Source organism: Venturia canescens, chromosome 1 (genome assembly GCF_019457755.1).
Source record: "Venturia canescens isolate UGA chromosome 1, ASM1945775v1, whole genome shotgun sequence".
Lineage (NCBI taxonomy): Eukaryota > Metazoa > Arthropoda > Insecta > Hymenoptera > Ichneumonidae > Venturia > Venturia canescens.
This window is the reverse complement of record NC_057421.1, coordinates 31,919,011-31,945,401: the sequence shown is the minus strand read 5'-3', so window position 1 is coordinate 31,945,401 and position 26,391 is coordinate 31,919,011. Positions and strand designations below refer to the sequence as shown.

The 26,391-nt window shown below is 37.9% G+C and overlaps 3 protein-coding genes and 1 long non-coding RNA gene across 5 annotated transcripts in view; 1 reads left to right on the top strand and 3 right to left on the bottom strand.

Moving 5' to 3' along the window:
* The window catches only part of LOC122418926 (uncharacterized), a 48,120-nt gene extending 39,413 nt beyond the window's left edge, over window positions 1–8,707 (bottom strand). The window contains exons 1-2 of the mRNA XM_043433080.1: window positions 7,592–8,707; window positions 6,755–7,226 (exon numbers count right to left, since the gene is read on the bottom strand). Of these exons, the coding sequence (XP_043289015.1) occupies window positions 6,755–6,825 (71 nt within the window). The 5' untranslated portion in view covers window positions 6,826–7,226; window positions 7,592–8,707. The remainder of the gene's footprint in view (window positions 1–6,754; window positions 7,227–7,591) is intronic.
* A 130-nt stretch (window positions 8,708–8,837) lies between these two features.
* On the bottom strand, window positions 8,838–13,991 carry LOC122418929 (dnaJ homolog subfamily C member 8). The gene is made up of 6 exons (XM_043433086.1): window positions 13,773–13,991; window positions 13,213–13,371; window positions 12,835–12,901; window positions 12,666–12,760; window positions 11,539–11,681; window positions 8,838–11,223 (listed from the first exon to the last, which is right to left on the bottom strand). Exons 1-6 carry the CDS (start codon window positions 13,974–13,976, stop codon window positions 10,986–10,988), a joined length of 906 nt encoding a protein of 301 aa, XP_043289021.1. The 5' UTR covers window positions 13,977–13,991; the 3' UTR covers window positions 8,838–10,985.
* A 2,320-nt stretch (window positions 13,992–16,311) lies between these two features.
* On the bottom strand, window positions 16,312–17,029 carry LOC122409121 (uncharacterized). Its single transcript, XR_006260605.1, has 2 exons — window positions 16,800–17,029; window positions 16,312–16,682 (listed from the first exon to the last, which is right to left on the bottom strand). It is a non-coding gene; the product is annotated as an uncharacterized lncRNA (long non-coding RNA).
* A 164-nt stretch (window positions 17,030–17,193) lies between these two features.
* The window catches only part of LOC122406039 (forkhead box protein O-like), a 126,216-nt gene continuing 117,018 nt past the window's right edge, over window positions 17,194–26,391 (top strand). The window contains exons 1-3 of one of the 2 annotated variants that reach the window (XM_043411194.1): window positions 17,211–17,231; window positions 17,433–17,649; window positions 20,603–21,412. In XM_043411194.1, the coding sequence (XP_043267129.1) occupies window positions 20,957–21,412 (456 nt within the window). In that variant the 5' untranslated portion in view covers window positions 17,211–17,231; window positions 17,433–17,649; window positions 20,603–20,956. Of the gene's footprint in view, window positions 17,650–20,602; window positions 21,413–26,391 lie in introns of both variants that reach the window. The other variant, XM_043411199.1, reaches the window with a different exon arrangement.

The following is a 26,391-nucleotide window of genomic DNA, read 5'->3' as shown; positions in this document are numbered from 1 at the left end:
TGGAATATAAGCAAAAATAATCCATCAGCAATATCAGCATAGTAATAAAACTTGATATTAAGGAAGTTGAGGCTGTACAGTCATTTTTTTTACCCAAAAGTTATGACCTGTACCTTTCAAAAGTTAGGCCAGTTTACAGTTTGACAATGTTGCATACACTTTAAAGAAAAGTTGGGGAAAAAAAGACGAAAAACTGGTGAAAGCTCAATCGAAAACACGAACGGTGACGATGATCCTAGCCTCAAAAAACTGCACGGGAAACAGACTATTATTAATATAATCTCAGGAAATCTCCTAATAAATCTGAAAAAAATTGACATTGTTCAGCAAGCCTTGCTCATGTTGCCCAAAAAATTTCATATTTTCAGCATCATTTTTAACGGAGATATCACTGAATGTGTCTTGACTTCCATAAGATTACATGTTATTTGGCCCAAATTGTTATTGATTTTTCTCAGCAACAACGCTCCTAAACTGTCTGAAAATTTAACTGATTTTTTTTTACACTTCACTTTATAAGATGCAATCGGTTTAAAAGCGATGACATCATTTTCATTCTAATGCCTCAACTTCCTTAAGGAAGTTGAAGTGATATATATGGGGACATGATACGAAAAATACATTAGATTTTATTATTCCAAAATAATGAATTGAAAATTAACGTGAATCTTCTTGAATAGCGCTTAATTATGTGTGAAAAATTTGAAGAGGTTTCACCGCCTAGTAACCGAGATTATTCATTGTTGAAAATGACAAGGTTAAACATGGGCTCTTATGGAAGCTTTCAAAAAATTGCAAACTTCAACATTAAATATCTCAATTTCACGACGGTGAACCATCGGCATATCCCGCCAGAAGTTTAATGCTGTCTTAAGCTTTCTGTTTAAAAAATTTTCATGTGCAAAGTTGGAAAATAATTTCAACATAAGATACGCTTCAACCTCCTTAAACAATACACATGAGAGCGTGTTCGTAGTCATATAAGTTTGTTTATAAAACGAATATATAGATCAAGAAAGAGGTCTCGATACACGAGGCTCTTTTTGTCGTTAGAGTCAGAGTCACGACTACGTTGAAGTTTGCAACGTTAGAGTCCAACGAAATGAACGAAAAAAATATTTGTAATTCACCAATTATTTATTTTACGAATCATTGGTGTAGGTTGAAAAACTAGGAATGGCAAATTCGGCAGGGAAAAAATTGGAAATTAACTGGAATTATTTGAGAGTTTTATTAGATTATTTCGTTGGACTCCAACGTTGCAAACTTCAGCGTCATACTTTTTCGACCACTGCAACGTCTCTTAGAGTAAAGTTCATTGGATAATATATATAATTGCTCTGCTTAAACTTAGTGCCATTTATTTCGAAACCTGCTTCCATAATCCAACAACCACGTTGCTCAATTTTTTTTAGATTATTTTCTCAAGTATCATCGCCTGAGATTCTCTGTGAACATTTTTGGGCTCCAGCGAATCCGAATCACAAAAACTCTTCTCGATTGCGTTCCTTTTAAACTATCGAGTTGAAACGGCCGTCAAACTTCAATTTAACAGGTTTTCTAAATGATCGAATCGTTGTTGTATTCTATTTACGATTACAAAATCGTTGAAACACGACGTGAAAAACAAATTCACAAAATCTGACTTTTTTTACAAAAAAATTCGCAAAAATTCAATTTTCGACGTATCGTGAAAAATCAAACGCCGTTTTACTCTTTAGATATTATGATTTTAAGAAAAAAATATAATTGCGATGGGCTGTGAAAAAAGTGTATTTATTTTGAAGTTTGAACTCGACATTTTCGGTCGACGTCGAAAAATGGAAGTGCAGAACGTTTAAATGGACGAATTTTTGCAGCAAACTCGTATATTTTCAATGGAAAATTATGAAAATATGAACAAAAAAATTTTGGTTTTTTACGGTCAAAAAATAATAATTTAGTTCTTGCATTAATACTTACATTCCTGAATGCACTTAGACACAAAAAAAAACCAAATTGAGACCCGATTTTTTGAAAGTTTTGCCACTTTACGGTCACACGGGGTTTATCTTGGTCAACTGACGGCATGCGGACTTTTGAAAAGTGTTTAAACTTAATGTTTGGATGAAATTATGTTAAAAAAAAACATCATAACAACAGTTCGTAATATAAATGAAATGATGTCAAAATTTGATTAAATTCTAATTGATTTCTTCCCACCCAAAAAAAATCACGAATAATAAGTTTTAAACAGCCTTCTAATGTGGTTTCCCCCCTTAATGTATTGGCTTCAAACGACGACAGATGCCGCGACAAGTTTGATTCGGAAAAATCTATCCTAGCATAAAATGGCCATGAAGTTGGCTCGCTCGGGGTCCGGAGGACCCCGGTCGACCATATCGAGTTGAATAATTTATCGATTCGGTTGACTCAAAGTTCCCAACATTTATGAAATATTGTCTATGCTTTGTGAGCTGTGCTCACAAACGTATTAAGGCTGTTCGCAATTTTCAATGTTGCCCGAAAAATTGGTTGAATCACCATTCTCGTATGAGAGGAATACTCGCTGGTGAATTTTGATAGAAAAAAATGTTCTGATCGGACTAACCTTACGGTCATGTTTATCCGACATAAGAGAGTTGTGTATATGCGACGCTGAAGTTTGCAACGTTCGAGTCCAACGAAATGATGTGAAAAAACTCTCCAATAATTCCAGTAATTCTCCAATTTCGTTGCCTGCCGAATTTGCAATTCGTAGTTTTTCAACCTGCACCGATGCTTCGTGAAATAAAAGATTGGTCAATTACAAGTGTTTTTTTCCTTCGTTTCGTTGGACTCCAACGTTGCAAACTTCAGAGTCGTGGTGCATATTCGGATGAAGAATTGACGCAGAAACAATGACGATTGGACACCATGGACCAGGTACGAGAGTAGGGAATTTTGACGAAGAGAATGAAACACAATTATTAATATACCGGAGTTGAAATGAAGGTACGTGGCTCTGATGGTAAAAAAAAAAAAAAAAAAAAAAAAAAAACATTTTTCTTGCAACACATTTCGTTCGTATCGCATTCGCAGAGTGTATAATAAATGACTCATTTATCAAATAAGTATTTTGTATTTGCAGCTGCTGAATGAATAACGTTTGTCACTGCGGCAATTGAAAAGCACACGCAGTTCGACAGCAATCGCACAGCAATGCAAAACAGATCCGAATAAGTTTTCGTTGAGAATAAAATACGAGGAGTTTCAGAAGCCTGAAAATCGTTTGGGCAAAACGGTGATTTGCTCGTATTTTTGGACATACTCACAAAGAATAGTAATTTTTAGTTCTGCCTGACCAATGCCAGTGGTTTTATTGCATCGTTGCAACAAAATTCGGAACGGAGGGTGCAAATGTTCCATGAAAAATCTGTCTACGTGCGAAGTCAAGTCGAGTTCGATTCCACGGGGATGAGTGCGATGCACGAAGGGCCGTCGAACTCCTGAATTTGATAGAACGTGAAACATAAAATTCCGAATGAATATTTTCCCTCATTTGCTTATTATCCTCGTGGCTAATTCGAGCGGTCACGTGCCAGTGACTTTTGCACTAGTTGCGAGTCGGCTCAGCTCTTTGTACAGCGATGAGAGATTGAGAACACTCTTGAAGGGGCTTTCTGGTCACACTGAATTCTCTCTCTCTCTCTCTCTCTCTCTCTCCCTCTCTCAGAAGATGAAGAAAAAGGAAAGAAAGGGAGAGGGAAAGAGCTGAGGTGACCGCGGTCAGGACGAGTTCTCGAATTTTTTTCCAAAACCTAGAGTACATCCCCTCCCAGGCAAAGGAGAAAGAAGGGACTGGAAGACGAGTGCCCTCTATCGACAGGCTCCGGCGTATCGTGCCCGAAGGAAGTCCGAGCCGAGAGGGACAACATAACTGCGCGACTCTATCGGGCGAGCCAAGTTCCAATTTGCCTATTCGTTGTTTATCCTCGTCATGCGTCTCTCTAATATAATATATCGTATATGCATGCATAAATATGTGCATGCGATGTTGAGATGACGAAAGGCGTGTATACAGAGATCGCTGGTACGACCGAAAGTACAGTTACTCAGCCTCAAGCTTTTAAGGTATAACTGGATGGATAGCTCGACCAAAAATTATATCTAATTGGAATTTCCGTACTTCGTGGTGCAATAAAAATCGGAAAAAATTCAACAACATTTGGAAAGCTATGAACAACGATTATCAATAATAGTATTGCTCAAAAGTTAATAAAAAATTGTTTAAACAATTAATTATTCAATAATTTTGCGGTGACCTATTGTTTTTTTTTACGAATCAAATGTGTGTATTTTTCCGAATGCTCGTGAATTTTTTCAGAATTTTCGTGGATTTTTGAAATTCATTGAAAAAATTTTGAAAAAAATTTTAAAAAATTTCAATTTTGGATATGTTTTAGAAGACATATTGCGACCATCAGTTTCGAAAAGTCTCGAGGTTACTGGATCAAAAATTTACAAACAGAGCCACTTGAAAAATTTAAAAAAGGGAATTTCAAAAATCCACGGAAATTTTGAAAAAAATGATGAGCATTCAGAAAAATGCGCACATTCGATTCGTAAAAAAAAAACAAAGGTTTACTGTAAAATTGTTGAAAAATTATCAATTTAAACAATTTATTAATAACTTTTGGGCAATATTATTATTGATAATTGTAGTTCATAACTTTCCAAATGTTGCTGAATTTTTTCAGATTTTTATTGCATCACGAAGTACGGAAATTCCGATCAGGTACAATTTATCGGCTGGGCTATCCATCCAGTAATACCTTAAAATAGGTAGCCAAGTGTAATGTTGCCTTGCATCGTGTGCCAAAAGCGAGCATTTCTGACTGCAGCCCCACGTTCATGATTATTAGGACTCTGTTGAAAGTTTTCTCAATGTTTACCATTCCAAGTACACTCCTCGTGTGCATGTGTACCATAAAAACATGTTCGCATTGAAAGCGATTTTTTGATAATCCAAAAAAAAATGATTTCTATTTGAAGATGCTGGGAGTCGCCGGTCGATTACGAGAGAGTGAGGCAAGCTCGATTCATTGGAAACTCGAATTTGTGCGTATATCGATGTCGTACAACGATTGACAGACCGGCGATTGAGTCTCAATGTCGAATATCAGAGTTCAAGAGCAATTTCGCCGGCTGTTTTCGCTTACTTTTGAGCATTAAACTCGACGTTACCCCGAACGACGTCTCCGTCGTTATAAATATTTTTTTCGACCCCCGTTCAACAACGATTCGTGGCGCGAGCCGAATTTATTTTCGTTGACTTCAATCAAATGTTTTCTGCCACTCGAGACTCTGTAGGAAAATTGTTTGTAGAACCTCGCCTTATACGAGCGCACACGGGATTCTCAACGGCCACAGACATTCTCTTTGCAGGAATTCTCCCTCATAAGCAAGCCGATGTATGTGCGCAGATAAGAGCACGGCGAGGCGCCTTCTGGACACAAAGTCGTTAGCTACTCACAATAACAATAATTAGGGAGATCGGAAAGGATCGATGTCATTTCCCGATAGAGAAATACGAACTTGTAGTATACTTCGAATTCGTATTTTTCATACAAGACTGTGACAACTTTTCGAGCTTTTCAAGGTCGATTAAATATTTTTTTTAAGAGTCCTCCCTTAAAAGGACCTCGAGAGCTGTTCCAGTTGGTTCAAAATTTCATCGAGTCAAACTCAAATTTTCAGTGTAAATCGAAAATACCTGTGCTTGTGAGAAAATTTCATGAGTCTCGATATCTACGAAAAGGTTTGAAAATTTAGCCTTGAAGAATACCAATTAAAAAAACCATTCGAATCACATTTTTTTCGAATAAATTTTTTATGATTTTATCTTGAATAGTTTTAACTTGGAATATGCGATAGAAAAACTACGACTATTTTCTTAAAATTGTGTTGGGATCGAGAGGAGAGGACTTTTAAGAGTGTGCAATATTTTTTTTCCCCTATAAGACATTCCTCGCAGTCGGTAACAAGAAATCTTGCTTGTTGGTGAGGCGACAAGGTTCTCCGAATTTCTTGTAAATCGACCGATCCAAGCAGAACAATAAATACGATATATTTTCCAAGGTCACGTCCGAACGATCGTATTCTGATATGAAATCTTGGATAGTGGAAAGTTAGTCATTGACATTGGGAATGGAGATGCTCGTATGAGAGCGTGACTGACAAGTGTGGACGAACACACGAGTCTCGAGTGTCCACGTAGCCTGAAGTAACTATTAACAAAACGGGTTTTCTATGCGCCGTGTATTAATGAGAAGCGACAATAATGTCTCAGGACGCGCACGGTAATTAAGAAGAACGTTATGCGCGTGTAATTGCGATATAATTTTTATAATAATGCTATTCGAGTTCACACTCACACAGAGTGGAACTGCATCGAAATTTCTGATTCATCGAACCGGCTTCGCTTTGTTGTTCGAAGACTGAAAATACATCGGTGCCGATGATTTATTTCAGGGTTTTTCCACGAATAATGTCGGACTATTTTACACCATAACCGAGTTGAACAACTATTCTTTTGAGTAAACTCAACGAAAGAAGGAATTAAATTCGAATAAATATGGCAAACTCTTTGTTAAATGTGAAAAAACGAAATCGCGTGATTTTGAACTTTTTGGAAAAGTAGAGTCATCAATTACAGTCGGTAATAAACTCGAAAAAATGTTGATAAAAATAAACGCAATAATAATGATAAGGTGAAAAGTTATTTGACGTTTACCCATAAAATTGTTCATCTTCCGTTTGCTGCTGCTGAGCACTTAAATCCAGCTGAACGTTCGTCGTTGACATCGTACATGCGGATTTTCATGGGGTCGTCGTATTCTACGATCGTTTTGCGCACCAAAACGAAAAGGAAAAAAGACGTTCAACCGTCGAGTAAAAACGAGCGCGATGCGATCGCTAAACCTGCTCGAACAGCATCCCGAATGGACCTCATCTCTCACGAATTTTAATCCGAGTAAAGACACACACAACCGGTTCACGAATTCCTCAATATTGCCGAAACATAATTGTATATCTGTATACACAAAACGCGCGCGTTTGTGTCCCCGAACAATTTGAAAAAAAAAGAAAAAAAAACACACACACACTTTACCCGCGATCGGTAACACAACAAAACACTTTTAATAGTTTACTGATTATTCACGTTTATCCGAAAGTTGTAAATCACCGATGAACACTGCCGAGAACTGTAAAGAAAAAACGAAAAATATACGTCATGAGTATTCCTTTGTTTCCTTTGGGCTATTATTGTCAGTAATACAATAGCAATATGAAATTTCCGAAATATCAATAAGCATTTTTTTGTCATTCCTGTCTCTAATGGCTCGAGAGGTAATCCATCGTAAAACACTGACTGTCGCGTGTTTCCTCAAAACGTAGTGTTCACTCTGCGAATCATTCAACGCAGGAAAAAAATACACAGTCGTTAAATTTTCGAGTTCGCATGGCACTTATGCAATGGAAAAACAAATTAGTATGAAGAACATTAGCAGAAATACTTGTCAGAGGTTCAACTTCGCCGCACCCCTGTTTTCCGCTCTATGTTGCTTACCGTACATTACACACTTGCGTGGAATGTGTCTCTTCGAACTGGAAGAACGGATTAAAGAATAAAAGGATACACGAGTATTCATCGGTTGCAAAAATATTTATTTCAATCGGCAAAGATGTTGAGAAAAAATGAATTTTAGAGATGTCAAAATGGAGCAGCCGGCTCTTCGAATACTCGAACACAACAGTAGCTTATTTCGAAAGAAATTGGAGGACACATGGACAGTGCCAAGCGACAAACACGCACGCACACTTATTTGCTTCCCCTCTTCGCAATATTTTCAACGATGGCCGCGACGATCTAACCTCTCGCGGCTCGATATCGTTATTTTGAAATATCCTAATATTTTTTTTTATTTTTGAACGCTTATTCGAAATGTGCTCTCATAAATAACTGCAAAAATCGTGTAGCTCTATCACCTGGAGGAATAGTAAAATCGTCGAAGACACGACTTTTTTTTAATAAAAGAGGAAAAAAACTGTTCTGAGACGGGGCCTACCTGTTGCTGCACTCGCTCAAGCGCTCGCACCTGACTCACGCATGCGCGAGGGCAACGTTGCTACACTGTTAGTTCCACAAGTATTTGTGTATATAGTGGATAGTATATAAATGGTTATACATCCACGCCACATCGTTTCATGCCGTATTTTTATACCTTTATATGCAGTATCGTGACATTATATATCTGTATATATATTACGCATGCTGCATACCTTGGAAATCTTGCGGGAGTATGCAGTTAGGGACAAGTAGGGGGGAATTTCTTGGTTGAACTTCCATACCAGTACATACATGCTTCATCAGCGAAATAAGAATGGCGGAAGAGGAAGAGTTTCAAAGATGTGTGAACGCGCAAGACTAGTTTCCTTTTAATAACAAAAAAACGGAGTATTGATTTTATTTTTCAACCAAATTTTTCAACCAACTCTCGTTTAATAGGGCCTTGTAAATCTTCCGTTTCGTTCTTTCAAACATTTTAAAACATATTCGAATATAAATTTATTCATAGTTTGCTAGATTTCGTATAAAGTATGTGTATCCAAAAATAAGACAAATTAAATTATAGCTAACGAAAAATTAACGATTTCTGCGCAATGTACTTGTCATTCAATTTATTCAGTAACGCGCAACAGCGTATTCACTTTTCCAAAGTACGACGATGTTTTGCAAAAAAAATGTCAGCTGGTTTTTTTTTTTTTTTTTTTTTTCAAATCTATTTGTGATCGGAAAAATTGAGTGAATGCCATAGGAGAAATCGAAAAGTTTATTTGTATAATGACGATCAGATTCATTTCATACAAAAATATTATGAATATTATTGCCGAATCGATAGGAATAAAACTTGTTTTAGGAATTCTCGCACTATAGCTGGCTAGGAAGCAAAGCTATAGTCTGTTTACGGATATAATGATAAAGTCGACGGGCGCATTCGAGTCACGTGCGACTCCGGATGGTAATGGACAATCTGTGCGTATAATGCGCATTCCCGGCTCTACGCAACAAACTCGAATGGATAAATAGCCATTTGAGAAATGGATACATGATAAATAAAACGAAACGTTGCCTCTAACGATATTAAACAAGTTGATTGCATCTGTGCATCGCGTGTGTAACTCAGTCATAGTATTGCACAATATAAGATATAAAAATTGGTATATCCGATGCTCACATAACTATGAATATTCAGAGTAGTTAATTGGGGTCAATTTTTTTTATTACGAGTTAAGAGTATTAATGGGAATTTTTTAAATTGAAAGGTGCAAAATATATATTTAAGTAAGATTATATCTGGATTTTTCACTTGAAATGTTTGATTTTAGTAGTTTAGATGCGATGTCAGCGCCGCGGTAAAACTATCGTTAGGCAAGCAAGTTTCGGTGGTTTCGGGCACCGTAACCTGAGCGCATAATGTTTTCCTCTCTTCCCCTCTATTTTCAAAATATATTTTAAAAGAAAAAGTATATTGTATCATATATAGTTGTTTTATTACGGTTCTCCGAGGATGGCTGCTCGTCAGAAAAATTCATCACGCACCGCCGTATATTTAATTGTTTTACATGATACGTTTCGTCGCTAATTTTCATTCTCATTTTAATATTAATTTGTTATAGCGGTTGCAACAAAGATCGACCGGCAGTCTAATTATTTGCTATAGATCCTTTCTCTTTCTTGCTGTATCTCACATTTTTTGCTCGAAGGGCAGATTAATTGGAGACCCGTTGAAAAAAAAATTGATTTTCCATGTTTTTCACTTTCTAAGTCTCGTCTATATGTGGATATACACAGATGACACGTATGTGTATATATATTTGTACGGTGGAACCCTTGCAAGTAAAGTAAAAAAAAAACGTTAAAAAGGTGGAAAAGAGGTTATTTTAGAGACACGTCGGAGACGTCATAGATAGCAAGAGACGTTTTCTTAGTCTTCAAAGAATTTTAACTTATTAAGATTCTACCGTACACATGTTTTTAGACCAGTTTCAACACTTCGATCGAGACAGATTTGATTAATTGTGGAATATAAGAAAATTGACTCTTCTGATGTTCCGTATCTTTTTTAATATACTTTCAGCAAAAAAATTCCCTTTTTTTCTTTCGTGACTGGAATTCTTTTAGGCTGCTAGTGTAGAAGTCAGGGCAGAGGAGCAAACAGAGTTATTTTTATAAAATTTCATTGTTCTATTGCAAATAATATCCTCAATGGAAGTTACAATTTCATTGAATATTTATCCAAAAAAAATCAGACCACTTTTCAAATAGCAGGAGAGTGTCGAAGAACACATGGTGAAAAATATTATAAATAACTTTATATAATTGTTGTTTTTGAGAGCGAACGCACGTCGGTACAGAAGTACCGATAGAAGTGTATGTTAATTTCAATTGAGCCACAATAATTCACAGAATTTTTTGTGAAAATTTGATCAAATCGATTCTATAATGTGATCTATCATCTTTAAATTTTTTTGTTTATTCTCAAACCTTTGGATTGCTTCGACAATGACGTTTCACAGATTTTGACATGTTTAGAATCAGGAAAAAATTTTATACCGATTACGTAAAAGTATCCAACAATTGTGCATTGTGTACATCTTGGGATAAACAAACACAGCAATTGAATTCTGTGTTTGTTCACATGATATATATAAATATACACATTTCAGATATTCGTTTCCGCTTTTTCCCTCCTTTTCTTAATTTCTGTAGAACGCAGATTCCCGAAAAAAAAAAAAACATTTTCGGTATGATTTCGTTTGCTTTTGTTCCATTTCTTTGTTCCACGTTATAATCGTCTTGTTGCATGATTTTGGTTATTCACTCGTCAGACACATACACACGCTCACGCTGAGACACACAGTTTAAATGGAAAAGTTCAAAAATCACATTTACAACTGCATTATCGCGATTCAGCCTTTGTCTTAGGAGGCCTAAACGCCTTCATTTTTTTCGGCTTTTTCTGTTTCGTCGCATTGCCCGAACCCGATTGAAAAGCTTTCCAACTGTCGACCCTGGATTGTCTCGATTCCTCGAAATTGCGCTGCCACTCCTTCTCCATTGCCGCTTGCGCTTCTGCCGATAGTTCCTCCTCGCGTTTTCGTTTACGTTGTTCGGCATCTCTTGTTGCTAATTCCCGTCTAATACCAAATGGAGCAATTGACACTTCCATTAAATATATACGATTTGTTTTGGCTCATTTTTTTCTGCAAAACTACTTATGCCATTTTTCACGCACTTATTTCAATCATATCGTGAAAAAGAGAACGTTTTTCATATATTTACAATATTCATATTTTATTTTTTTGTCTTTTTTATAGCATACTTCATTATAAAACGATCAATAGTTATTTACGAATTTTTTTTGTTCTATCCTTTGGGACAAGAAGGATTATAATACCGATCATTGAAAAGAATAAAAAACGGACAACAAGATACATGAAATATGGGATTACCTTCTACGCTCCATATCTGCGAATAATTTCATTGTCATGACCCACACAGCATGCGTGTAACCTTCTTCGGTCTCTTCTTCTAGGGAATTGACTCCAACACTGTCTTTTCCTTCTTTTTTTAATTTCTTCTTTTTTTCGGTGATCTAAAAGATTCAAATTTAATAATAATGTGGTACGATAAAAATGTTCTCCTCAATTTTCTTACATAAAAAAAATTATATCAGAAATATTTGAACAATGCAGAGAAAGCGAGGAAAAATGTCCTAATCTCAGGTATAGATACAACACAATGTTGGCTTTACTGTTAACTATCTTTTGAATACTCTGTGTCAGGACACTGCTGCGTCTCTCGATAGTGAATAAAAAATGAATAATGTAATTGAACAGTTTTAAATGGAGATGTTATAGAAATTTGATAAATATTACAGAAGACGGGCTTCATCTCCGATCACACTGATTTTTGAATATGTTATTCTGGGTGTTCTCTCCAGCAATTTTATGTATAATTATAGGTAGGGGTCTCTGATAGTTTCGGAAATGTACCCTTTTTGGAGAAATAAAAAATTTAAGGATTTTAAAGGAAAAAACCTCCGGATTTTGGTTACAGCAAGGTTTGAATTTTATATGTCACTGAAATTTCTTATTAATAGAATTTTTTCTAGGTAGATTTTTTTTTTTAAAGGAAACAAATCTCTGGGTTTGGTTACAATAAGATTTGGATCGTATATAAAATTTAAACCTTGCTGTAACCAAACCCTGCGGTTTTTTTCCTTCAAAATATGTCTCCCTGATGCAAAGCGCCGGGAGGACCAAAAAATTTAACATTTGAATAAATTTTTTATTTTTCAATTAGGAAGTTTAAAATGTCACCGAAATACTCACTTTATAAACATATATAATATAGAAATAGCCTTAATACGGAAATAATTATATCTCCAAAACTATTAGAGACCCCCATCTATAATTACATATAAAATGGCTCAGGAGAACACTCAGAATAACATTTTAAAAAATTAGCATTATCGGAGGTGGAGCCCATTTTCTGAATATTTACCCGAATTTTTTTTAACTTATATCTGCACAGAATTAGATTGAGGAACACGAGAAAACTGACTGAATTGGTTTACCATATGATCCGTCCGAGCTTTGGCTTCTTCTATTACATCCATACATTTTGCTCTCGTCTCCTCGTTTTCCAAAGTCTTCCATGCTTTGTTGACAACTGGAATACATGTGTTCTTCAGTTAGTACTTACGAAGACTTTTATTTTATGAAGAAGATAATCAAATATCTTACTTTCAAAAGCTTGCTGGGCTCTTTCAGCATCATCTTGATTTTTATCTGGATGAACAAGAATGGACATCTGAAAGAAAAATTCAAACAATTTCTTATCAGCCTTTCATTTCTCTTATAGTAATTTTTATTTTTTACTGTTTCATCGATACGAATCTAAATATTTAATTCATTCTTACAACAGTCTACTTAACAACCTTTTCATGGAGTAAAAGCACAAATTATTTAATATTGTCCAATGAGATAATTATTGACAAAAATTAAGCGGCTTAAACTATTTATAAATCCGAAGGTTAATTTAAAAAAAAGCATTCATTCGTAAAAACATGGTTTTGCATATTTTGCTATGAAATATCAGTAAAATCATATTCAAAATCTTACCCGCCGGTACTTCTTTTTGACTTCATCTATAGTAGTAGCTGGATCAATTTGCAATACTTCAAAAGGATTGAGATTGAAATACGAGGAACCAGGTCGAAGTAGTCTGTCTATTTGTTGTTTGGGAGTGAGAACTGAGTCACGTTTTTCGATCTCTTTGACCTATGACAAAAAAACTTTTTGAAGAAAACAACACGGGATTTCGAATATTTCCAAAATATAAATATTTTTTTTATGTGAAATAAAACATCTAAAAGGTTAGGAAAAGTATATAACATTTAAACGATTTTCACTGACTGACGTGAATTAGCAGGGGATTTATCGTAGACGTGGGGATAGCAGGAGAAATAAAGAGACAAATCTTTATCAGTGAAATTTTCTATTATTATTCACAAAAGTCAATATGTCTAACTAAAATGTGTGAGTGACGTTTCCGAAATCTGAGCCGTTAGGACCGATCTTTCCTTGATTATATAACACTATTATTCGCGGCACGCGATAACGGAGGAGACTAAGAAAGAAAAAATCCGTATGAAACACGACAATTATTATTTATTACGTACTTCCGTGTAAAATTCGTTAAATTCATCTTCTTTCTTGGCTGGAATTTCACTAGATAAACTCGAGTTGGCGGCGGCCATCTTGATTGTTACGGCTGGAACGTGCAGCTTGACGGTGGCGCCATCGCTGTCGGCATGTGTTCCAAGTTTCCTTCTTTTCGGGCTTATCATATGAGGCGTTGTCGTCTCGTCATCATAGTTTTGCATTGTCACCGAATGGAGGTATTACTATCGACTTTACGAAGTTATTCTTCGATTTCGTAGTCCGTAAATAAACTTCGGTCTTCGGTTACAACCTTAAGGATCCGATTGAAGATTATTTAAAACATATATCTAATGGATCTAATGTACGTTTAGAAAACATCTGAAGTTTTCGGGCATATTTTTGAGCCGCCTCCAAACTCTGCATCAGTTTTGGGATACACTGGGCCTGGGCCTGACTGTGCGTAATGTTTTCTTGCTACTTATACACTGCTGAGCGACGAAATGTTCTTTGTACAAATGCTTTCGTCGCTCACTGTACAAACATCAACGCAAGATAATTTTTTCCAGTAAGTTCAGTTCGTGATTGGACAAATCGTGAAATAAACAAAGTTTCCACACTCAAGTCTTCCGTTTCGTCTTTACCTTCTTTGATTAACCCTTCGACTGCACACCTGTATGTTCACTATACTTTATTTAGAATCGCTTGTGTCTTCGTCTCGAGTCGTCTAACTTGATTTCATTATAGGAAATGTTTTCAAGTGATTGCTCATTATTAAAAAACGAATTTAATATCACGTTTTTCGTTTTGAATCTGAGCAATATTCGTAACTGTTTAGAGTGCAACTGTACGGTCAAGTTAACTCCTTGTGTATACTAGTAGCGCTGAAAAACGTAGTGCTTCAAGAGTCACTTGAGCGAAACTGGCACCTCTTTTACAATTAGAAATTACGGATCTTGTTTGCCAGCGAGTGTTAGGCGGTCTTGGTGGAGCAGCAGAGAGCTTTTTTACTGACGCGGCAATGGAACCTCGCAAAGCTCGAATATACATTTTTTGAAGAACGAATCCCGACCAATTTGAACGTATATTCTCGCGGGACGAAATATTCAGCTCGTTTCCGAGATCAACTGTGAATTTAGAGTATTGTAATTTTATCGTAAATTGGTAGAAGCTCATTTTTCTGATTGTCCACTATTTTCATGAGTTCATCGGCTATACTTTGGAGGAGGAAAAATAATAAAATTGGCTTTCTTGCAAAAATCAGTTGGGAAAGTGAGGTTTAATTGAGAAAAAAAAAAATAAATCCATAGAACTATAACGTCACGTTTCGAGAGGGCTTATCGGCGTTGAACAAGTAAACGAGGATTACCGAAAAAACTGTCAACAGCAGAAGAGAGTCTGAATAAGATTTCTACAGGACAAGAAGACATTTGGTGTTTGAAAAATGAATGAATTCATTGAAACCATCATATTTTGAGTTAACGCGAACGTTTATTGAAAAAAAAAAAACGTTAAGAAAATAGGCTCGTTTCGCATGGTTCAAAGTTGGGTCGAACCTTCAAATTTGGAGCTTTAACGACGCACCGTAAAAGATAGTGGACTTGATGTCCGAGGTCGAGGGTCATGGATATGTCGATTTGGCCTGAAATGCCCATTATACAACCCACATATAAAGCAGCCATTTCTTGCTCCTCGTAATTCGACGGCGCATGGCCGAGTTCACACGATAAACTCAACGGCCATCGAAGGTTTAGTGGGTAGCCCTAATAAAATTAATTCCTCTTTTAAACTGTGTGTTAAAGTACTGGTTTTTTTTGCACGTGCTCGACAGTTTTACGTGGAGATAAGTTCACCAATTACTTTCTAGATTTTTATACGATCGCGAGTTGACGAAGCGTTTGGAAATGATTTCTTACAACTTTATTAAGGTAGTTTATGCACGGGACGATTTTCTTAAAAAAGTCTTGAAATTTACACAGAGTTTAAACGAACAGACGTATTTAAACAAACGTATTTAAATATGAAGAAAAATACACAGGGTTATAGAGACTATGCGTAAAAAATCGTTTATCTTTCCACATAACGAATGAACGTTTATTACGAAGTTTATGAAAAACGTACACAATAACATTGAAGTTTATAATGAAGGTTTGAGAAAAAAATTCGAGACGATTGTCTTACTAGTAATAAAAAGATATATTACGTTAAAGATTGAACGAAATTGGTCATGAGCACTCGTATAACCTCACATTTGATTATTTCGGAATTTTGTTTCTTCTTGGCTTGGCCCATTTTTTTTCTCATCATTTCCCTTTGCGCTCTCTAAAGCGATTTTTTAAAAACCATAGTATTTTAGCTAGGAACGGATGAAATTTCGCCAAAAGATAAGTCGAAAAAAATGTATTTACAATATATTGAATGAATAACTCTGATATAAATTTAGAGTGATAATATTTTAAATTAGGAAGTAAAAAAATACGATCCTTCGGGCATGATCTGTAGTACCTTAATGACTACGAAATAGTGGAAAAAAGACTGAAAGTTATTTCGAATCTGAAATATGTTGCGGGACTCTTTCTTATTATAGAATTTTTGGTGATTACACAATAGTTGAAGAAAATGTGTATATTTTGTTCGGCGCGCGGTCTCGTTTTCCTATTTTTTTTTTTTTTTTCTCTAAACTGTTGATTCTCAATGTTTTTGCACTTTCCGCGCATGCTTATTTATTTATAAATTTTTCTTTCACTACGTAACTGGCTTTTTCCGTAATCGAGTGCCTCCAGCCTGTTCGTTCGGCACTCGCGCACTGCACAAAAAGGAGGAAAAAGAAAAACGGAGCCCAAGGGCCATCCTCGCAATCGGTGCGCTCTCGCCCCGGTAAAATAATCTCGTCGTGGTCGCACCGCCGTCCTCGGTACGGTCTCGGTCCGCTAAAATTTGTATTCCCATAAAATACTGAAATCCAGCAAACTGGTTTGCGCGTAAATTGTGTGAAAAGCACGAATTTTCAATGGGAACTGCGAACTGCGAGCGAGTGTTCACATTACCGTGGCACATAGGCAGGTCAGGACAGGAGACGGAGCGAGACCGGCGGGGTACGCATCGTGTGAACGCGCGAATACGCCAAGCACGTAAGAATATTTAAGATGAAGAATAAGTCCAAGTCGAAGACGAAGATGGAAACGGAGGAGGAAGGAGGAAGAGAAGAACGAAGAAGAATAAAAAGAGTTGAAGGGGGAGGAGGCGCCACAAATTCGACATCTCGGTCGTTTCTCGCCTGAAACTCGACGGGATACTACCCACTACCTATCCTATCGCTCGTCTTTCGCGTCGGTGGCTCCCCCCCACTCCGTTCTGCGGTAGCGGAGTTATAGCAGAGTTCTCTCGACTCTCGAGTGTCTGGGCGCGCAATACTTTCAGCTTCAGCTTTCAGTTAGTAAGCCGCGCGCCGTCTCGCCGGCAGGTTTTAAAGTACGCTGGTATCGTTTCGTTGCTCGTCACTCCGTATCCGCGTATAAACAGCGCGCAACGTGTTTAAGTTTATAAAGAATTCGTTATTTTTTTAACTTCCCGTATGGCGAGTACTGGACGAGCGAGTTTCGTCTTGTTCGAATGACTTTTGTCAACGATCTTCGAAGTGTATGCTATTAAACGATACGACCGTATTGTTTTTGTTTTAGTTGTTACGAAGAATTTCGTCGCTGCGAAGTATAGCCGTGAACCATACGTGATATTCGATGTAAGACGTAAGTGTGTCTTATCGTCGTGTATCGTCGTCAGATTATTCGAGCTCCGCAAGGTTATTGGGGGCAGCAAAAAACAATGTGGAAAAAATTCGTTAAAAATGCGACGGGAAGCGAGTTCCCGAGGATTATAAATTTCCTGAGAAACTAAGTGGTAAAATATGGAAAATACTTTTTTTCTGCGATTGTTTAAAAAATTCTTATGAGCGAGAAAGATTTTTTCTTCCGCACGCGGATGTACTCGATTCCTCGAGGAAAAAAAAAAATACTTTCTCCGGCGTGAATATTTTTGTTTGAATCGTCATCGAAACTGTACCTAAGGGAAGGAGATCGATTGAGAATAAATATCCCGCTAAATTTCAAAACAATCCACCGAGCACGTGGTTGCTTCTCCCTTCCTTCGGTATTACATGGGAGAGAAAAAAGCAGCAACATTAGCTCGCGCCAAACAATTTCATACCGTTCAACCGATATACTCTCCGAATCGGGACAACTCGAAATAAAAATGCGATACAGCCAGGAGAAATGATCTCGTAGTTGGTAGCAATATTTGTTGAGAAGCAGTCTCGATTCTCTCGCGGATCTCGTGGGAGCAACGGGAGAAATAAATCGAGAGAGTCGAGAGCTCGCTCGCTCGCCCGACGCCTTTTCTCTTTACCTTCTCCTCCTCTTCCTTCTTGCGCTCATCGGCGAGTACAAGGAGCGAGAGAAAGAGAGATTTCCTCGTGTCTCCGTTTTCCTCATCCCTTCCTCTTTCCCCGCTTCATCTTTCGCTCCTTCGTGTCTCGTTGGCGAGTCCACAGCCGCTGCTCTCGCGGTTTGTACCGACGACCTCGCGAGGAGAGTTCAACGTGACGTCGCGCTCGCGCGGCTGATAGAACGGCCGAGAGAGACAGAGAGAGGGCGGCGGGGGGGGGGGGGGGGAAGAGGAGGAGGAGAAAGAGAGAGATAAAGACCTTTAGTACAGGAATAAAAAATTGCGTCTCCCTCCTCTCGGACCTTCGTCTCTCTCGTTCGTTCTCGTGTCCTCCTCTCCCTTCCTCTGGCACGTTGATCGCGAGCCAAGCGCGCAGACACACATACGCCCCGTGGAATTCTTCGAACGGGTGTGGGTACGCGAGCCACGATACCTACCGCGCGAGATTTTTCGCTTCGATCTTTACCGTTAAATTTCTTTCTCCTTTCCACGCGCCCTTAATTTTCTTCAATTTCCCCTCGCAGCCTTTAGCTAATCGCATTAATTCATGGAAATTCTCGTTTAAATAATTCCACGCACACAAATTGAACGGGACGAACAAGCTTTTAATTCTCGTACAATTTAGATGATTTTTTATTTTCGTGAGTTACCGACCGATGGGCTCGCGCTAGTGGAAAAAGAAAAAGTGTATAATTGCGCGTGCGCGTCCTAACGTTTCGGCGTTTTCAACTGACGCGCGCGCCCGCTCATTCGTACGACGACCTTGAGATTCTTCCCCGCTTGAATTTTCAAACACACACGCCTCGCCGCTCGGCGCGCACGAATATATCGAATAGCTTTAGCCAAACGCGACCGACCAACGGTATTTGCCCGCTCTATTCAGATAAACTTATTTTCAAGGTCGATACAGGAATTCGATAAATGAAAAGTTTTTTATTCTCACGTCAGAGATGAAACCCCGGCTCCGTGCCAATTCAGCCCGTTCCGTCCGAGAGCGCGATACGCCCAACAATCGAGGACCAAAAACATATTCAAATTTCGTTTGTTTTTTAAATTCAAAACACCGGACGAAATTTCAATGATTTTATTCGGTATTGAATTTGCAAAAAGGGGTAGAATACGATCGACGAAGATTGATTTCACGCGCCAAATTTCTCAAAGTTTTATCCACTGTAAACTGGGAATAAAAAAAAAAAAAAAATACAAAACGTTCTCATACGAGTGTGTATTTATATGCGAAAAAAATAAAATAAAAATAAGAAAAGGAGAGTCAACGCTGCGTGAATCGCGTTCGCCACAAACGCCCGAGCGCGTTTCGTCACATTTTCTATATTATTACACTATACACGAAAGTGAAACCGGCGGCATTCAACGCGACTCGGTATGTCCGTGTGAACGTTCCATAGGTGTATAAAAAAGACGGATTAAGGAAGGAGTGGGAAGCGAAAGAGAATCGAGCCAAAGTCGCTAGTGTCGACACGAACGAACACATACACGCGCACACGCGCACTAATGGAATCGGGTTTTGGTTCTACGCTGTGCGAGAACGAAAATTATGCGCCGCGCGCAACGCGTGTACGAAAAATCGAGGATTCACGTACATTTTGTGCTTTCGTTTCTTCTCAGAATAGATGCGCAATGATCGGCTTGAAAGATGTTGTATTTATTGAATTAAAAAGCATGCGTGTACGATCGTCAGGTTGAATCTCGCTAAAATGTATAAAGAATGACGGGAGATGGGCGAGTCGATAGGCCTGCTCATGAAAAAAATGCGTGTACGCCGGAGCGAGATTTGAAATGATGAATTATGCAAACGATGAGACCGGTGAAATGATAAGTATTCGCGGCTTCGTATTTTAAGAATCCGGAATATTTTGTATTATTTGACGTAAAAATTCGAGCGCAACGAGAACAGGGAGAAAAAATGGCTCAACGGACGACACACTTGTCGCGAATGATAGACAGAGAGGAAGATAGAAAGAGTGAGAAAGCATGAAAACACGTTCACGTGACCCTCGAACGACGCGTAGTAAGCAAGTCGAAGAGCGCCACCGGCCTGAGCATCGTAAACACACCGCGCTCAACCACGTGTTTATCGAGTCCCGTCTTCCTCTCTCTTCTCGCCGTCCCACTCCCTTCGGCACTCCCGCTGTGCTCGCGCTGCTCCGCGTTCCCCGTCGCGGGGCTTCCTCCCGTCTTTCCTCCTCCCGATAGAACGACACTCTCTCGAGCTTTTTCTCGCACGAGGACTTTGAATTGTTTATCGAATTCGCAAATATTTTTCGCTCGATTTTCTTCCGGTGGAATTTCGTGGGAACGCCGATGGGAGAGATTCTTTTCAGTTCTCACTTCCGCCCTTCGAGAAAGCCTCGGAGTTTACTTCAAAGAAATATGTTTTTTTTGCTCGTAGAACTCGTGGAATGATAAAGAAGATTGAACATTTTTGGAGCGTAGGATCAGACGGTTTAACGATGGTTCCATATAGTTGAAAAAAATAAGTGGGCAGACTGTAACTCTGTAAAAAAAAGCTATCCAGAGGTTCGATCAAATTGGACGATCGGACAGTACTCCAATTCCAAGTGCGCGGCGTGTTTGTATAAAAAAATTTGTAAAACCTTCGGAATCGAAGTGTCCCGAATAGTTAAAAATATTCGTAACAATAAAATAGTGAATAAACAATTAGAAACGAGTAGGAAAATCTAATTTACATTGGATCGGTAAATTGGGAATCGATAAAATAAGTAAAAAAAGGCGATCAATAAGGATGGACGAGCCCAGCATGATGGATTCGGTGCCGGTATCCGAGAGCATTCCAATTCCGGTGAACGTGCAGCAGCAGCAAGCCTTGCCGTTCGATCACGAGAGTGGATTCGAGCCACAGACGCGAGCTCGTTCCAACACTTGGCCCTTGCCCAGGCCCGAGGGCTACGTCGATACAAACGCTAACGGTGCTCTCATTAACATCGGTAAAGATGGCTCCGAGGACGGTGCGAGCCAACAGCAAGGAACACTCGGTACGAGCGGCGGCTTGTTACTCGTTAAGAAAAGCTCCTCGCGGAGAAACGCTTGGGGTAATCTGAGCTACGCCGATCTCATAACGCAGGCCATTACCAGCGCGTCGGAAAAACGTTTAACTCTTTCACAAATATACGATTGGATGGTTCAAAATGTTCCGTACTTCAAGGACAAGGGTGACAGCAACAGCAGTGCCGGCTGGAAGGTGAGTTTCTCCACTTTTCTTACTCATTTTCGGACTCCTCGGACCGTTTTTTCTTCACAATATATCTGTAAACGTCCGCGGAGATAATAAAACAGTAATATTTTGTGACGCTGAAGTTTCCAACGTTGGAGTCCAACGAAATGATAGAAAAAAACTCTCCAATAATTCCAGTAATTTCCCTATTTTGTTACCTGCCAAATTTGCGATTCGTAGTTTTTCAAGCTGCACCAACGATTCGTGAAATAAAAAATTGGTGAATTACAAACGTTTTTACGACGCTGAAGTTTGCAACGTGTTGGAGTTCAACGAAACGAAGGAAAAAAACATTTATAATTCATTATTTTTTTATTTCACGAATTACTGATGTGGCTTGAAAAATTACGAATTGAAAATGCGCCAGGGAACAAGATTGGAGAGATTTACTGGAATTATTTATGAGTTTTTTTAGATCATTTCGTTGGACTCCAACGTTGGAAACTTCAGCGTCGTAATATTTTGCGCGAAATTTACTGTCAAATTTACTAATATTTATTCTAGTAACGCACTGTTAAATTTTCAATATTTTGCGAAATTTACAGTTTTATAATATTTAGTAAATATTGCGAATAGTGAAGTTCATCGTACTCATACTAAAATTTACAAAGCGTGTGGTGAATTTTACGGTGCATCACGGTAAAATATCTTTGCCCCGATGTAGGTGTCGATCACTCGTTTCCGAATTCCGTAGCACACTATAAATCGGTGATTTACACACTTCAACAACACGGATACTTTTATACGAATATTTCGGATGAATTTGCTAAAAAAATTAGCTGTTTTGTAGCAGCGCTGTTCTATATCGCCATTCTATTACATTTCACCAAAGTCCATAATAATTTTGTTGCCGAAAGCAGTTCTCTCAAATTTTACTACGTACGACAGGCAAAATTTAGGTCTGCGACATTCTTACATCACGACGCTGAAGTTTCCAACGTTGGAGTCCAACGAAATGAACGAAAAAAACGTTTGTAATTCACCAATTTTTTATTTCACGGATCGTTGGTGCAGCTTGAAAAACTACGAATCGCAAATTTGGCAGGGAACAAAATAGGAGAATTACTGGAATTATTGGAGTTTTTTTCTATCATTTCGTTGGGCTCCAACGTTGGAAACTTCAGCGTCATCTTACATCGAACGATGTATTCGAATTTCACTCGTGTCTTTGGCGAAATGTTAAAAATTGGTAAATTGGACTGGACAAATTGGTGAAATGTCGAAAATTTTTGTATCGTTGAGTCGCGCCGTCCCAAAAGAAGTAAATTTTCTTTCCGACAAAGATTTACTTGACAAAGTCCGCTTTTATGAACGAAGCGATTGCTTGAAATTTTACTTTGTGCCGCTGATTTATTTTCATGAATTTTGCTATGTTATTGAGCAAAATTCAGTGCGGTAAAAGGGAAAATACGAAACTATGCAATTTTTTGTATAACACAGAGAAACGATTGTTACGCCATCTCCTAAATTTTCATCAAATCATTTCATTATTTACTATGTTTTTGGTCAAAATTCGCTCGGTGCTCATTTTTTATATAGTACAGCGCGTTATTTACTATGGACTGTGTCTAAAAGTCCCTCGGTGAACAAAGGGCTGAGCATATATAAAAATAATGGGAAAATAGGCTATTCGAACGAAAATTTTGACAGTGCAGTCAAAATTTTCTAAATGCTCCGGTAAAAGTTCCTACTGTGAACAATGAATATTATTTTTTTTATACAAAAATTCATTTTCTTTTCGACAATAATATGAAGAATTGGAGCTCGTAATTTTTCAAATTTCATTCTCTCTGTGTAGAATCGCGCGGATTCCGCACGCATACAGAATTTTTGAGGCTTCCGGTACTTTCAGCGAATCGAAACGAGAAAACAAAAAAATTTTCCCCGCGACGAAATGATGTCAAAAAACTCGAATAACTCCAGCCAATTTGTGTTCCCTGCCGAATTTGCCATTCGTCATTTTTCAACCCGCGTTGATGATTCGTGAAATGAAAAAGTGATGAATCATCAATCTATTTTCCGTTAATTAATTTCAGCGTCGTTTCCCCGCAGTGAATCCAGCAACCAGAATCAAAGTAGTTTTACTCGATATTGCGTTTATCAAGGAATTTTGGCGACGAGCGTAGTAATAAATCTTGAGGAAAAGGAGATTTCAACATTGAGAATGACAACGGCATGATGCCACATTGCAATCTTTTCTTCGCAAGATCCATGTACACCGGGTAAACCCGTAACGATTATATTAATACCGTTGAATGCTCGTTACGAGAGTTTTTCGATACCGATATCCATTATTCGAGCTCGAACATACCGAGTTTCAATGCACTCCCGCCGAGTGATAAGTAATCGCGAAACCGTAACGGATATATTACCTTGCAAACTGTTGTGTCTCGATCGTGGTCTAAGACCGCGAGCACGAAGGTTTTCCACTCTCGTGGAGACATCGATGTAGACTGGAGACATTTGCGCGTTGACGCGCGTATATTTTTCACGATTTCAGTGTACAAATCCTTCTTTTACTTTGTTGTTAAAATCGTGCGCGTGTTACGAGGATTTCGTCGCGCGGTTTATGCGGGCCAATTATTGGAATTACGCGTACATTTGTCAGAAATTAAAATCCTAAGAGTTTGATTTCTTGTTACGCGCACGTGTATCGTAATTAATTTTTTATTTGTCGATTATTCTTCTCGATAAATCTTTCCGAAATACAACGAGTGAGCTTCGGTTCCTCCGTGTGACGTAACATTTCTTTTTTTTTCCGAGTACACATTTTCGATTTTTTTTTTTGTTTTTTTTTCTTCTCCCATTGATCTACGATTTTTTTTAATGCTTTCTCGTTTTTCTTCGACTTTCGACGCAATGAAAACTCAAAAGTTATTGAAAGTTCTATCAACGAGAAACCCGCTAATATTTCGTCGCTGACATTGACCGATTTTCTTTCTCATTCTACGATCAATTTCTTCGATGCGGAATCTTTTAGAATGGCGTTCTAAATTCGAAGCTTTTTATATTTATTTATGTGCATTTATTCTCCGTATGTATCGGTGTCATTCGCAATTCTGCATATATATTTATACACACTCGTTTGGAGAACCCGCAGAAAACTGGATACGAATTTGCGGGGGGAGAGATAAAGTTTTCTATACTGTACGCAATATTACAGTTACTCCAACTCGTTTTTTCGTCTCCCCGCGTGCACGGGCGCGCGTGCGGACACCTTCGGACTTCGATCTGTATACGCGTCTACGATCTCCATAAACGCTCACGCCATACGGGCTTTTTCACATGTTTTTTTGTCCTTCCGCGTCGTATTTTTGTGCCCCGAGTCTTCATGCGTGTGGATTTTCAAATGCGGAGAAACTGAGTAGTAGAAACGAATTGAATTAGCGCGCAGAGAATTTTTCGTTTCCCAAAGATTTTGCATGTTCTCGGTGATTCAGCTTTCATTATTTTTGTCCCAAAAGCTGGGCGCTCGGAATGGGAAATTCTATTTTTGGAACAACCCTCGAGATGACACCGGCCCGAATTAGACAGAAATCTTCCAAGTTTAGCTCTTTTTTGCATCTCAATATGAATATCTTTGATATAAATGTGAAATAACTCGTAACGAAACAAAACATTTTTTACGACTCATATAAAGTTGATCAGCATGCCCGTAGAATCGTATTTTATGGGTGTCTAATTTTGGCAAATTTTTATTTCCTAAATTAATGTCGGATATATTAATTCAAAATTGTAAACGAATCTTTTTAACTTCCCTATTGGCAAACGCGAAATTACAAGCCATTAAAGTAGTTCGACGTTTTTTTGCGTTACAGTTCAAGGTGCCCTGGCCACGATAAGCACATGCAGTTCCGGGGCCTCGTACGGGGCAATATTTAGAATTATTTCATTTACAATTTTGAGTTTTTATCACGATACCCTGCTATGGGAGAACTGACACTAATATTAATTGTGAAAAAATTGTACGGCGTTCGAACTTTGGAAAAATCTTTATCGCGAAGAAAGTTTATCACAGATTCCGTTTCTTTATTAAAAAAATACCCTTACGGGGCTTTTAAAAGAACTTTAGTTTTTTCGTGTTTTCTTTTTTAGCGGATGTCAGTCATTACGTTGGATTGCTGGTAAAAGCTGATAAAGATTCGAGAAGATGAATTCGGGAATCGCGGGAATTTCATCAAATTTCTTCTTGAGATTGACTCGCGTGTTTCCATTCGTCTAGTAACTTCGCTTTTTTTTTTTTTTAATGAATTGACCATTACTTTTTCTCGGTGCCATTGCACCGATATAAATTTTTTTTCGTACAATAAAAATGTTCCCTAGGTTATGTGTCATTGGTACCGAGTCAACGACGCTGAAGTTTCCAACGTTGGAGTCCAACGAAATGAACGAAAAAAACGTTTGTTATTCACCAATTTTTTATTTCACGAATCGTTGGTGCAGCTTGAAAAACTACGAAATGCAAATTTGGCAGGGAACAAAATAGGAGAATTACTGGAATTATTGGAGAGTTTTTTTCGATCATTTCGTTGGACTCCAACGTTGGAAACTTCAGCATCATGAGTCAATCATTAACTAGTCAAGTTGAAGTATACGTTTTATCTTTTATGATATTTTTGAAGCATTTTATTACAGTCTTATGATAAAAGTATTATCAATGTAAGTGTGTTTATTAGTTTCATTAATAATTTAGACTTAAAATTAATCAACCCAAAGTAGTTGGAAACTTGACTAGTCATGGAACGGCGGAACTACTTTAATTGAACGGGGATTCATCACTGACCGAACGACGCTGAAGTTTGCAACGTTGGAGCCCAACGAAATTAACGAAAATAACATTTGTAATTCACCAATTTTTTATTTCACGAATCATTGGTGTAGACTGAAAAACTGTGAATTACAAATTAGGCAGGTAACAGAATAGTATAATTACTGGAATTATTTAT

What these genes read in the sequence shown, in the direction of transcription:
- LOC122418929 (XM_043433086.1), bottom strand. Translation starts at nt 13,976, where the DNA reads ATGCAAAACTATGATGACGAGACGACAACGCCTCATATGATAAGCCCG. An exon ending in AAGCTCGGACGGATCATATG is followed by an intron (nt 11,682 to 12,665) that starts GTAAACCAATTC and finishes TGAATCTTTTAG; the next exon opens with ATCACCGAAAAAAAGAAGAA. An exon ending in GCAGATATGGAGCGTAGAAG is followed by an intron (nt 11,224 to 11,538) that starts GTAATCCCATAT and finishes ATTTGGTATTAG; the next exon opens with ACGGGAATTAGCAACAAGAG.